This window comes from Canis lupus, chromosome 5 (assembly GCF_011100685.1).
Source record: "Canis lupus familiaris isolate Mischka breed German Shepherd chromosome 5, alternate assembly UU_Cfam_GSD_1.0, whole genome shotgun sequence".
Lineage (NCBI taxonomy): Eukaryota > Metazoa > Chordata > Mammalia > Carnivora > Canidae > Canis > Canis lupus.
Window position 1 is genome coordinate 36,073,429 of NC_049226.1, and position 14,177 is coordinate 36,087,605.

A 14,177-nucleotide genomic window follows, 5' to 3' on the forward strand; every position below is an offset into this window, starting at 1 on the left:
TCTTTGTGGGGGAAACTATGACTGCTCTTGGAGTATTGGTGTTTCAGTTTATAGCCCATCTGGTCTATTTGGGACCCCCCAGCCTGGAGGCCAGTCACTTGCTGACTCACCCACAAGTGAAAGAACATAGTCCAACGTCTGTCCACATGCATGCGCTCTCATCCTGGAGAGGCACCGTGGGCATATCCACCCATCCCTGCCTCCTGGAAAATGCAGTGCAGCTCTTCATTTAAACCTGAGGCTCACCAGATCCTGGGAAAAGCAACAGCTCAAGAGACAAAGGCAGACACAGACACCCCACCCCCCACACACACACACGTGCACATGCACACAGCAGCTGACTCTGATGTGAATAAGGAAGAGAACATTTTGAAAGTTCTAATTAGTATCCTTTAAAAAAAATTAAGAGAATCTTCTTATGAAATAAGAAATACCTATGAAAAGGGAAGGAAATGCTCCAAAAAAATAATAAAAAGAACTATCAGAGAATTATAAAGAGCTCTATGTATCATTGATATAAAATTCAAAGAGAGGGTTGGAAGGTAAAGTCCAGGAAATACCCCAGGACAAAATTATGTGTGTATGTATAATTTAAAAATGTATTTATGTATATATTTATTTTTATTCAATGTGTATGTTTTATAAGGATAGGGATACTTGTGTCTATATGTAGATATAAAATGTGTACATAACAAAATATAATGTATATAATACACAAAGAGACAGTCCAGGAGTCAAGATGATATAGAGAGGACTGATTTCTGTGCAACATGTTACCAATGGGAATTCTAGAAAGAACTTTCTAGAACTGGAGAAACAGGAGTTTGGAGGGGCATAGTCAGTACTGAAGAGTGGATTCAAATAGACTTTTACAAAGACACATCGTAATGGGATTTCAAAAGTCAGGGGTCAAGAGCAAACAGTAAGCTTCCTGGTTGGGTGATGGACCAAGGAGGTAGGAATAGGGGACCCGAGGAAAGGGTGAGGTTCAGGATGACGTGGGGGCCTCTCATCATGAATACTGGGTACTAGAAGACGGGGAAAACATTCCTTCAGAGTTCAGAGGGAAATGGTTTCAAAACCAATTCTGTACCAACGAAGATAATTGAAGATACTACCAAAGAGTCCTAAATTTTACTTCTTAAGCACTCCCTTTTTACTGTTTTATTTTTTTATTTTTATTTTTTGCCTTTTTTGGTGTCTGTTTTTGTTTTTACTTAAATTCCAGTTGATATACAGTGTAATATTCATTTCAGGTACACAAGGCAGTGATTCACCACTTCCATATGTCACCAGGCGCTTATCACAAGTGCCCTCCTTCATCCCCATCACCTACATCACCCATCACACTTCCCCTCCCCTCTGCAAACTGGTGACCATCAGTTTGTTCTCTATAGCTAAGAGTCTATTTCTTGGTTTCTCTCTTTCTTTTTCCCTTTGCTTATTTGTTTTGCTTCTTAAATTCCACATACGAGTGAAATCATATGGTATTTGTCTTTCTCTGACTGACTTATTTAACTTAGCATTGTACTCTCTAGATCTATCCATGTCATTGCAAATGGCAAGATTCTGTTCTTTTTTATGGCTGAATAATATTCCATTGCATATATACCACATCTTCTGTATCCATTCATTAGCCCATGAATACTTGGTCCGTTTCCATAATTTGGCTATTATAATAATCCTGCAATACATATCAATACATATTATGCATCCTTTTGAGAAGTTATTTGAGGATATACTATGGAAAAATGAAGATGAAAAATAAAAATGCAATGAGTTTCAAAAAATCCAGAATCAGGAAAAAAAAAAAAGTCCTAGCATTTTAGCTGTCACTGGACCTAGAAAGCAATCAATCCAAATTAGGGCAGGAAGTCCACAGTGTCCAGCGAAAAGACCTCAAAAATGGTTACATCCAAAGCAAAAATAGATCAACGTTGATCTATTTTATGTGTTTTATTAAACTTCTCAGTTATGAGGACTGAAGCATGTGTCTTTTCTTTTAACAAAAAGAAAAGGAGGGATGCCTGGGTAGCTTAGCAATTGAGCGTCTGCCTTTGGCTCAGGGCATGATCCCGAGGTCCTGGAATTGAATCCTGCATCGGGCTCCCCACAGGGAGCCTGCTTCTCCTTCTGCCTGTGTCTCTGCCTCTGTGTGTGTGTGTCTCTCATGAATAAATAAATAAAATCTTAAAAAAAAAAAAAAGAAAGGAAAAGAAAAAGCAATTAAGAACACCCAAAGAAAAAAATCATGGTCCACATAGTTTTTTAAGTAAACATAACCTGATATATTTTTTAAAGATTTATTTGATTCCATTTGACCTTGGCTTGATGCTGAGAATATCCTCGGTCAAATCATGACACTAGGCCCATAGAGAACACAAAGGGTTCCAGGCAACCAGTTTCTTCTGTCATGAAAAATCTCCACAGCCATAAAAACGTCAGCCATGATCCGTCTTCAACCCTTACAATCGCAGAAAATAGAGAAGGTCTAAATATAAGACCAGAACAGAATATAAATATATCAAACATACCAGTGTAAAGGTATAATGTGTCTGGTAGAAGATAGGAGAAAGAAAGATAAAGGAAAAGATAGGGATACTTATATATTTACCTTACAAAAGATACTGTCAAAAGTTGATAGATTCATAATAGAGAACAGAAATAATGCATTCATCAGCTGATAAATGGATAAACGAATTGCAATCTACCTGCACAATGGCATTTTATTCAGCTCTAAGGAGGGATGATGTAGTGGTACATCCTATGGCACAGATGAGCCTTTAAACATTATGAGTGAAAGAGGCCATTCGCAAAATACCACATACTTTTCTAAATCTATTTATATGAAATGTCCAGAATAGTCTAATTTAATAGATGGAGAATGTCAGTCAGGGCTGCTCAGAGCTGAGATAGGAGTCGGGGGTGTAATGGTATGGTTTTCCCTTCTGGAGTGAAGAAAATATGTTAATACTGGTAATGATTTGGACTGTCCTGTGAATAGGCTCAAAACCTATTGGATTGGACACTTTCAAAAGGTGAATTTTATGGTACTTGAATCCTATCTCAATAATGCTATTGAAATGAATGAAAAGAAGTTAGATGGAACCAGAAAGTGATTTTAAGGCTTTCAGGATCAGGGAAACAGTCAGTAGCTGTTCATGAAAAAAAAAAAATCTAGGAATATAATGTAGTCTCCATTCAATAACCATAGTACTGCCTTCATTTCCCTCCCCCCTCCCTCCCCCTGCATTTTTTTAATGCAGTGCCCTCAGGCCAATTTCATGCTTAAAAATCCTCCAATGATTCTTGTTGTACTTAGAATAAAATTCTAAGTACCAATTCCTGCATAGCTGACCCCTGCTTATCTCTTTTATCTCATCTTATACTTGTCCCCCCCACCCCCACCCAGTACCTTTCTTTGAGCTGATCTTATGCTCTCCAAGCTTACAGCCTGAACCTGATGATTTTGTACTCACTGTCACTCCACCTGGAATGTCTCCCATGGATCTTCACGGGGCTCTTTTTCATTCACATATCAGCTTAGATATCAGCTCCACTCAAAACCCTTCCTGATGCTTCCCTCATCCTTATCTGGAAATATCCTGTGTTAAGTCCCAGAAGGACAAAACCAAAATCTGCTTTGGGTGCTTTTTGGCTCTGAACCAGAGGAACAGCAAGAGCTTAGGAGAGAGAAGAGAAAAATAATGATGCTGTGGAAAACAAAACTCAGTATCTCAGGAAGTTATCTTGCCATGGTGGAAACTAATCATCTTGTTCCCCAAACAACCATTCATCTGCTACCTTCATATTGAGCTAAGCAGTACCGCTCTCCTCCTGTTCCCTGGTTATATAGCTCTAGAATTTCATTTTGACACCTGAATCACTTAATTTTTTTTAAATAGAGAAGTTACTTTTTATCATTTTTTTTAAAATGTAGAAGAAATAAAAATCTTTGTACTCTCCTACCAGACTGTCAACAATCCAGAACATTATCTCTTACATTCACATTTCTCAGCCAGTATGGGTTTTACAGTGCAAAATATGCTTGATCTACATTAAGGTTCAAATATCTTAGCCCATGTTGTATAAGATCTTTCACAATAGGGGCCACCCAGCTTCTCTAGCCATCCTTCACATTTTCAGCAAATATCTGGTCAATGCTTAGTATGTGCCAGACTCTCTGCTAGACACTGGAAATAAAAAGATAAGAAATCCAGTCCTCCCTGCCTTCAATGAGCTGATGATCTACTAGGAAGGAGAGTAACCATGGCAAGGTTGATGAGTACCAGGATATAGGTATGTCACATCTACTGCAGACTAAGGCATATGTAGGTTTGGCCAGAAGGCGGTAGGAGAAAGAGTAACATCTGAACAAGATGCCATATCTTGAAAGATGGAAACTCAGGAAGAACATCATTAAAGAACTCCACCTGTCTACCTGGGATGTGCATGCTCAGGATGAGCAAGAAGACTGGAAGCTGGTTGGGCCAATCTGCAAAAGGGCCTTGTAAGCCAATCTAAGGATTTGGGATTTCATCACCAATGGAGAACCATTGACAAGACAAAGTGATGGCAGTGACATGATCAGATTTTCATTTCTATAAATGGGGTCTTACAACAGTGTGGAAAGATAAGCCTGGAGGCAAGCCAGGACAAGAGTAATAAGACCTTCAGTGCTACCATTGTTCCTAAGAAGTTCCTTGATGCCTGGCTCATTAGGCCATCTGGTCAACCACATCAGGGTTCTGTCACAAGGCTCTGTGCTGTTAATACCTCTGCTTCCAAATCCCCTGATTCATCTTCTTGGCAACTCACCTCTAAAGTCCTAGTTCAAATGCCCCCTCCTCTCAAAGCCTCTCTTATTCCTGTTACCTGTACAAAAGCAAACGTTTCTTCCTGTCTGTTCCCATCACACTTTATACGTACCTCGATCAGAGCAATTATTATGCTTCCCCATTAGCCTGTAAGGTCATGGAGGGCAGAAGAGTCCTCTCAGAATCTCCCTCATCTGGTACACTCTCCAGCACTTAGTTGGTGACTGGTAATTATCTGACTGAATGATGAATAAGTATGTTGCCCCCACATTTGGGACCCCCACATCTGGAGGGAAATAACCTTTCCTCTGTTGACATCAGGTCTCACCTCAGATACCAGCCTGGTGCACAGAGAGCAGTTGGGATGTCAGTGAGTTGATCCCCTTGGCTGAATTTTGTGTCTCCCCAGGTAGTCCAGCTGGAGGAGCTCCTGGCAGTGCGGCACTCTGTGTTCGTGGTGGGCAGCGCCGGAACTGGAAAGTCTCAGGTGCTGAAATCCTTACACAAGACCTACCAGATCATGAAACGCCGCCCCGTCTGGGCTGACCTCAACCCCAAAGCAGTCACAAACGATGAACTCTTTGGCATCATCAATCCGGCCACCAGAGAATGGAAGGATGGTAAGAGCAGGATACCCCTGGCACAAAATTCTTGCTATCCTGAGCCCCATGGGCAGGCTTGAATCCACATCCAAGGGTGAACTTCCGAGGGAAGAACACTGGCCTGATCTGTTAGGACTGGGAGAAGGAGATGAAACGAATCAAAGAAAGGAAGACCCCAGTTTTGGCTTGCAAGGGAACTTCAGCCCTTGGGATATTCTCTCTCCTTGGAGACCCTTCCAGCTGCTCTATGAGAGAGGGCATTCTCAACTATGGTTCTGTGATTGCATAGCACAAGTCAGAGTCCCTACGTTGCCTGGCAGTGGATTTAACACATGAGTAGGGTAGAAATTCCACAGCTCCTTCCCAAAGGTGTGGCACAGCATGGCCTAGCATCCCACAGTTAGGCACTTGTTCCTATCTGCACACCCCAGAACTGATGGGGAGATACGGGATGCCAGTGATGGGGCCTCCGAGCCTGGATGAAAATATTCATCGCCATTCATCTCAGATGGGTCCTAGAACCAGAATCTATAGGGATTCAGAGGCCCCCAAACCACTGTTCACTTGGTGTAAACCCCAAAGTCATCTTCCAATATGTAAGAATCACTGGTAAATGTGTGTAAGGGACACTGTCACTGGGAGAGAACTAAAAAGAAAACTCTGAGCAGACTGAAGCCCTTTCTAAAACCCATGTGGCTTCTGGAATGAGTGCCTCCTACCTCAGTATCCAACTGCATCAGAATCCAACTGCCTGGATTCTAATTCAAGGTCTCTATTCAGAGGTCTGGAAGAAGGGGACTTAATGGGCAGCCTCCCTCATTTGTATTTTGCTCACCATTAATGAGGCTTAGCATCTTTTCCTCCTTATTGGCCTTAGTAATTGGCTCTTTTGTGATTTTTATTTCTCTTTATTTTCTTATCTATTTAGGGGTTTTTTGTTTTTTTTTTTATTTTTTTATTGAAGTTCAATTTGCCAGCATATAACACCCAGTGCTCATCCTACCAAATGCCCCCTCAGTGCACATCACCCAATCACCCCCACCTCCCGCCCATCTCCCATTCCAATATCCCTTGTTCCTTTCCCAGAGTTAGGTGTCTCTCATGTTTTGTCACCCTCACTGATATTTTCACTCATTTTCTCTCCTTTCCCCTTTATTCCCTTTCACTAATTTTTATATTCCCCTAATGAATGAGACCATTCTTTGTCCTTCTCTGATTGACTTCTCCACTCAGCATAATACCCTCCAGTTCCATTCACGTTGAAGCAAATGGTGGGTATTTGTCATTTCTAATGGCTGAGGAATATTCCATTGTACACATAGACCACATCTTCTTTATCCATACACCTTTTGATGGACATCAAGGCTCCTTCCACAGTTTGGCTACTGTGGACATTACTGCTAGAAACATCGGGGTGCAGGTGTCCTGGCATTACACTGCATCTGTATCTTTGGGGTAAATCCCCAGCAGTGCAATTGCTGGGTCGTAGGGCAGGTCTATTTTTAACTCTTTGAGGAACCTCCACACAGTTTTCCAGAGTGGCTGCACCAGTTCACATTCCCACCAACAGTGTAAGAGGGTTCCCCTCTCTCCACATCCTCTCCAACATTTGTTGTTTCCTGTCTTGTTAATTTTCCCCATTCTCACTGGTGTGAGGTGGTATCTCATGGTGGTTTTGATTTGTATTTCCCTGATGGCAAGTGACGTGGAGCATTTCCTCATGTGCTTGTTGGCCGTGTCTGTGTCTTCCTCTGTGAGATTTCTGTCCCTGTCTTTTACCCATTTCATGATTGGATTGTTTCTTTGCTGTTAAGTTTCATAAGTTCTTTATAGATCTTGGAAACTAGCCCTTTATCTCATACGTCATTTGCAAATATCTTCTCCCATTCTGTAGGTTGTCTTTTAGTTTTGTTGACTATTTCTTTTGCTGTGCAGAAGCTTCTTATCTTGATGAAGTCCCAGTAGTTCATTTTTGCTTTTGTTTCCCTTGCCTTCATGGATGTATCTTGCAAGAAGTTGCTGTAGCCAAGTTCAAAAAGGGTGTTGCCTGTGTTCTCCTCCAGGACTTTGATGGATTCTTGTCTCACATTTAGATCTTTCATCCATTTTGAGTTTATCTTTGTGTATGGTGTAAGAGAATGGTCTAGCTTCATTCTTCTGCATGTGGCTGTCCAATTTTCCCAGCACCATTTATTGAAGAGACTGTCTTTTATCCAGTGGATAGTCTTTCCTGCTTTGTCGAATATTAGTTGACCATAAAGTTGAAGGTCCACTTCTGGATTCTCCATTATGTTCCATTGATCTATGTGTCTGTTTTGTGCCAGTACCATGCTGTCTTGATGACCACAGCTTTGTAGTACAGCCTGAAATCTGGCATTGTGATGCCCCCAGCTCTAGTTTTCTTTTTTAATATTCCCCTGGCTATTCGGGGTCTTTCCTGATTCCACACAAATCTTAAGATGATTTGTTCCAAATCTCTGAAGAAAGTCCATGGCATTTTGATAGGGATTGCATTAAATGTGTAAATTTCCCTGGGTAACATTGACATTTTTGCAATATTAATTCATCTAATCCATGAGCATGGAATATTTTTCCAACTCTTTGTATCTTCCTCAATTTCTTTCAGAAGTGTTCTGTAGTTTTACCTCTTTGGTTAGGTTTATTCCCAGGTATCTTATGCTTTTGGGTGCAATTGTAAATGGGATTGACTCCTTAATTTCTCTTTCTTCAGTCTCATTGTTAGTGTAGAGAAATGCCACTGATTTCTGGGCATCGATTTTGTATCCTGCCACAATGCCGAATTTCTATATGAGTTCTAGCAATTTTGGGTTGGAGTCTTTTGGGTTTTCTACATACAGTATCATGTCATCTGCGAAGAGGGAGAGTTTGACTTCTTCTTTGCCAATTTGAATGCCTTTTATTTCTTTTTGTTGCCTGATTGCTGAGGCTAGGACTTCTAATACTATGTTGAATAGCAGTGGTGAGAGTGGACATTCCTGTCGTATTCTTGATCTGAGGGGAAAGGCTCCCAGTGCTTCCCCATTGAGAATGATGTTTGCTGTGGGCTTTTCGTGGATGGCTTTTAAGATGCTGAGGAATGTTCCCTCTATCCCTACACTCTGAAGGGTTTTGATAAGTATTTTGTCAAATGGTTCTCTGCATCTATTGAGAGGATCATATCGTTCTTGTTTTTTCTCCTGTTGATATGATCTATCACATTGATTGCTTTACGAGTGTTGAACCAGCCTTGCATCCCAGGGATAAATCCCACTTGGTCATGGTGAATAATCTTAATGTACTGTTGGATCCTATTGGCTAGTATCTTGTTGAGAATGTTTGCATCTGTGTTCATCAGGGATATTGGTCTACAATTCTCCTTTTTAGTGGGGTCTTTGTCTGGTTTTGGAATTAAGGTGACGCTGGCCTCATAGAACGAGTTTGGAAGTACTCCATCTCTTTCTATCTTTCTGAACAGCTTCAGTAGAATAGGTATTGTTTCTTCTTTAAACATTTGATAGAATTCCCCTGGGAAGCCATCTGGCCCTGGACTTCTGTGTCTTGAGAGGTTTTTGATGACTGCTTCAGTTTCCTCCCTGGTTATTGCTGTTCTGGTTTTCTATTTCTTCATGTTCCAGTTTTGGTAGTTTGTGGTTTTCCAGAAATGCATCCATTTCTTGTAGATTGACTAATTTATTGGCATATAGCTGCTCATAATAAGTTTTTAAAATCATTTGTATTTCCTTGGTATTGGTGGTGATCTCTCCTTTTTCATTCATGATTTTATTAATTTGAGTCTTTTCTCTGTTCTTTTTAATAAGGCTGGCTAATGGTTTATCTATCTTATTAATTCTTTCAAAGAACCAACTCCTGGTTTTGTTGATCTGTTTCCACAGTTCTGGTCTCTATTCCACTGAGTTCTGCTCAAATCTTTATTAACTGTCTTCTTCTGCTGGATGAAGGTTTTATTTGCTGTTCTTTCTCCAGCTCCTTTAGGTGCCAGGTTAGCTTTTGTATTTGAGTTCTTTCCAGTTTTTTGATGGATGCTTGTATTATGATGTATTTCCCCCTCAGGACTGCTTTTGCTGTATCCCAAAGATTTTGAATGGTTGTATCTTCTTTCTCGTTTAGTTTCCATGAATCTTTTTAATTCTTCTCTAATTTCCAGGTTGATCCTTTCATCTTTTAGCAGGATGATCTTTAACCTCCACATGTTTGAAATCCTTCCAAATTTCTTCTTGTGATTTAGTTCTAGTTTCAAAGCATTATGGTCTGAAAATATGCAGGGGACAATCCCAATCTTTTGGTATCAGTTAAGACCTGACTTGTGACCCAGTATGTGATCTATTCTGGAGAAAGTTCCATGTGCACTTGAGAAGAATGTGTATTCAATTGCATTTGGATATAAAGTTCTGTAAATATCTGTGAAATCTATCTGGTGCAGTGTATCATTTAAAGCTCTTGTTTCTTTGGAGATGCTGTGCTTAGAAAAATCTATCAATTGCAGAAAGCGCCGTGTTCAAGTCTCCCAGTGTAAGTGTATTATTATCTAAGTATGTCTTTACTTTGGTTATTAATTGATATACTTGGCAGCTCCTACATTAGGGGCATAAATATTCATGATTATTAGGTCCTTTTGTTGGATAGATCCTTTAAGTATGATACAGTGTCCCTCTTCATCTTCTAACAGTCTTTGGGATAAACTTTAATTTATCTGATATGAGGATGGCTACCCCTACTTTCTTTTGAGGACCATTTGAATGGTAAAGGTTCTACAACTATTTGTTTTCAGGCTGTAGGTGTCCTTAGGTCTAAAATGAGTCTCTTATAGATAGCAAATAGATGAGTCTTACTTTTTTATCCAGTCTGAAACCCTGTGCCTTTTGATGGGATCATTAAGCCCATTCACATTCAGAGTTACTATTGAAAGATATGAATTTAGTGTCATCATGATACCTAGTCAGTCCCTGTTTTTGTGGATTGTTCCCTTGGACTTCCTCTTTCTATTACAGAGTCCCCCTTAGTATTTCTTGCAGAGCCGGCTTGGTGGTCATATATTCTTTCAGTTTCTGCCTATCTTGGAAGCTCTTTATATCTCCTTCTATTCTAAATGAGAGCCTTGCTGGATAGAGTATTCTTGGCTACATGTTCTTCTCATTTAGGATCCCAAATATATCCTGCCAGCCCTTTCTGGCCTGCCAGGTCTTTGTGGAAAGGTCTGCTGTTAACTTAATACTTCTCCCCATAAAGTTTAGGGATCTCTTGTCTCTTGCTGCTTTAAGGATCTTCTCTTTATCTTTGGAATTTGCAAGTTTCACTATAAAATGTCAGGGTGTTGAATGGTTTTTATTGATTTAAGAGGGGGATCTCTCTATCTCCTGGATCTGAATGCCTGTTTCCATCCCCAAGTTAGGGAATTTCTCAGCTATGATCTGTTCAAATACACTTTCTGGTCCTCTGTCCCTTTCGGCGCCCTCTGGAACCCCAATTAAATTTAGATTTTTCCTTCTGAAGCTTTAATTTATTTCCTTTAACCTTTCCTCATGATCTTTTAATTGTTTTTCTCTTTTTTTCCTCAGCTTCCTTCTTTGCCATCAACTTTTCTTCTATGTTGCTTACTCGTTCTTCTACCTCATTAACCCTCATTGTTAGGAGGGTTTGGATTGCATCTCATTTAATTGATTTTTAATTTCGGCCTGATTAGATCTAAATTCTGCAGTCATGAAGTCTCTTGATTCCTTTATGCTTTTTTCCAGAGCCACCAGTAGCTTTATAATTTTGCTTCTGAATTGGCTTTCTGACATCGAATTGTAATCCAAATTCTGTAATTCTATGGGAAAAAGGACTGTTTCTGATTCTTTCTTTTGTGGTGAGTTTTTCCTTCTAGTCATTTTGCTCAGTGCAGAGTGGCTAAAAACAAGTTGTACTAGAAAAAGGAAGAAAAAAGGGAAGGAAAAAGGGGGGTAACAAACAAACAAAAAACAAGGAGGGGTATCCTCTGATTCTATATATTATAAGTCCCTCAACTTCCCCTGGAGCTTTCCAGAGCTGCTTGGTTAAGAACTTGCTCTTCCCCTGTCCTTCCAGCTCTTCCCCAGGCCTTCCAGGCCTCTTCTGGGGGAGGGGCCTGCTGTGATGACTCTCAGGTATATGCACTTAGGGGAGCTGCCTTGCCCCTGCCAGGTGCACGGTTCAATGGGAGCTGTTTATCTTGTGCAGCCCCTGCTCCCTGGCAGCCCCGCTCAGTCCCAGGCACAAGGTGACATCAGGAGGAACAACAACAGTGGCAGCGGCCAGCTCTCTAGCCCTGGAGTCAGCTCCAGCAGTAACTACCGTAGTCTCCCAGTCCGCTGGGGCCTGGGGGCTCCACTGCCCCTCCTGGGATCCTGCCCGAGCTCCCTGCGAGGGCCTTTCCATCCGGGAAGATTGGTAAAGTCCCTGCTTCTCCAGGCCTGGGGGCTTCAGCCCGCCACCAGCCTTAGCCAGGCTCCTCGCAGGGGCCCCTCCCCCACTGGATACTTTTTTTTTTTTTCTCCATCTTCCTACCTTGATAGAAGCATGAACTCTTCTCACTGTAGCATTCCAACTGTTCTCTCTAAATCTCAGGCCGAATTCATAGGTTTTCAGGATGATTTGAAAGTTATCTAGGTAAGTTGGTGGGGACAGATGACTTGGGGACCCTACTCTTCTGCCATCTTGCCCCGCCTCCCTCTTTCTTATCCATTTGTTTAGCACAGATATTACCCATTATCTGTTATATGCATCCTTAATGGTTATTCCTATCTACTATTTGTCTACAGACACTTCATGGCATATTTACCAAATACTTTAAAAAAACTTTTTTTTAAAGATTTATTCATTTATTTAAGAGAGAGACAGAGAGAGCAGGGGGAAGGGGCAGAAGGAGAGGGAGAGAGAGTCCCAAGCAGATTCCACACTGAGCACAGAACCCAATGTGGGGCTCGATCTCACGACCCTGAGATAATGACCTAGGCAGAAATCAAGAGTCAGTCGCCTAATGACTGAGCCACCCAGGAACCCCAACCATGTACTTTTTAAGAGGAAATTATGTCTGTCCATTCTCTTTAGCATCTGGGATTTCTATCTAGTTTATCATTCTTTCTGATTTTCAGCTATATATACAGTATCATAAATTTGGTCCTGAAGATTCTTTTTATATTAACATTTTTTAATCCATCTGGTATTTCTTTGGGGGCTTAGTATGTGGTAAGGTAGAGAATCAACTTCATATTTCCTTCCAAATGGGTAATTGAATGTGCCAGGACCATTTATTAAGCAAACCATCTTTTCCCTCTGAATGTAAGTACCAGCTTGTCATATATGCTGAGATCTGATTCTGGGTTTTCTGTTCTGTCCCATTCTTTATTTAATCCTATATGAATGTCATTCTACTCTGTTCACAATTGTTTTATAACACTTTAGTGTCTAATGACATAAGTTCCTCCTCAATATCCTTTTGTAATTTTCTTGGCTAGTCTCAGGCACTTATTATTCCATATTAAATTCAAGCACATATAATGTAATTTAAACTTTAATCTGTATTGTAATTTTAATTAAAATTTTATTAAGTATACAGTATTCATCAAATATCAAGACATTAACAAAGAAGATTTATAATCATAAATCTGCATTCCCAAAAAAGAGAGCTTCTAAGTAGATGGAGGGCAACTTTTTAAAAAATCTTAGGGGAACTTGAGAAAAATAGAAATGTACTGGATAATATTACTATGTGTTTTTCAAAACTGGACAGAGTCTATAAACAGAAAAATAAGGATAGTCATTGAGAAATTGAGAAATACTTCATCAAACTCAATAGAACACAGTTTTAGAACTTTGCATTTTATAAGTAGAAAATATTCCTTTCTTGGTACATTCATGGAACATTTACAAAAATTTGAAATTTAGTTGGGCACCAAAGAAACTGTAATAAATTCAAAAGTATTAATTTACAGGCCACATTGCCTGATAATAAAGCAAAAGAAGTAGAAAAGAACAGCAAGAAAATGACCAAAATCAAGAGACGTTCACTTAACCCTTGGATGAAAGAAAAAAAGAAAAAAAAAAACCATTGCATCCCTTCTTGGAAGAGTAAAAAGAACATACAAAAACCAATGGGGCATGCCTAAGACCAATAAAGAAAAGCTCTAAACTCCTCTTTTTTTTTTTTTTTCTTTTTTTAAGGTGGGCTAGTAAGTCCATCATGATCATACTTGATGGTGGAAGAAGAGTAAAAATTAGCATAATAACAGCAGATAAAGATTAAAATGGAAGAGATCACTTAATTATATGATACATGTTTGGAAAACTAGAAGAAATAAAAATGGTCCTTTAGCAAAATATAACATTAACAAAATTTACTTCAATAAGAAGCAGAAAATGGATAAACTAGTGAAGAGGACAATTTAAAAAGAGTAGCAAAAAAAGAAATCCCAAAATGATAAAAGAAAAAGGACACCTTTCTATTCATTTTATGAATCCAGAATAATCTTGATATCAACCTTTCTGTAGAACCAGAAAGAGCCCAATTTCACTTAATAATATAGTTTCTGAAATCCTGAATAACATCAGCAAGGAGATCACATCTCTATATTAATAAAAATAAAAGTACATTTTGACTAAGTAGAATCTAAGAATGTAAGGATACATAGATGATTTTTTTTTAAGTTTTTATGTAAAGCTTTGAAAAACTAAAGGAGGAAATCATGTGCTCAACAGTAGACCCTAAAAACTCAGGAGCTGT

General features: G+C 39.7%; 1 protein-coding gene across 1 annotated transcript in view; it reads left to right on the forward strand.

Annotated features, from left to right (window-relative positions):
• DNAH9 (dynein axonemal heavy chain 9) overlaps positions 1-14,177 on the forward strand; it is a 330,059-nt gene that overhangs the window by 130,903 nt on the left and 184,979 nt on the right. The window contains exon 32 of the mRNA XM_038536892.1: positions 5,227-5,437. Within this exon, the coding sequence (XP_038392820.1) occupies positions 5,227-5,437 (211 nt within the window). The remainder of the gene's footprint in view (positions 1-5,226; positions 5,438-14,177) is intronic.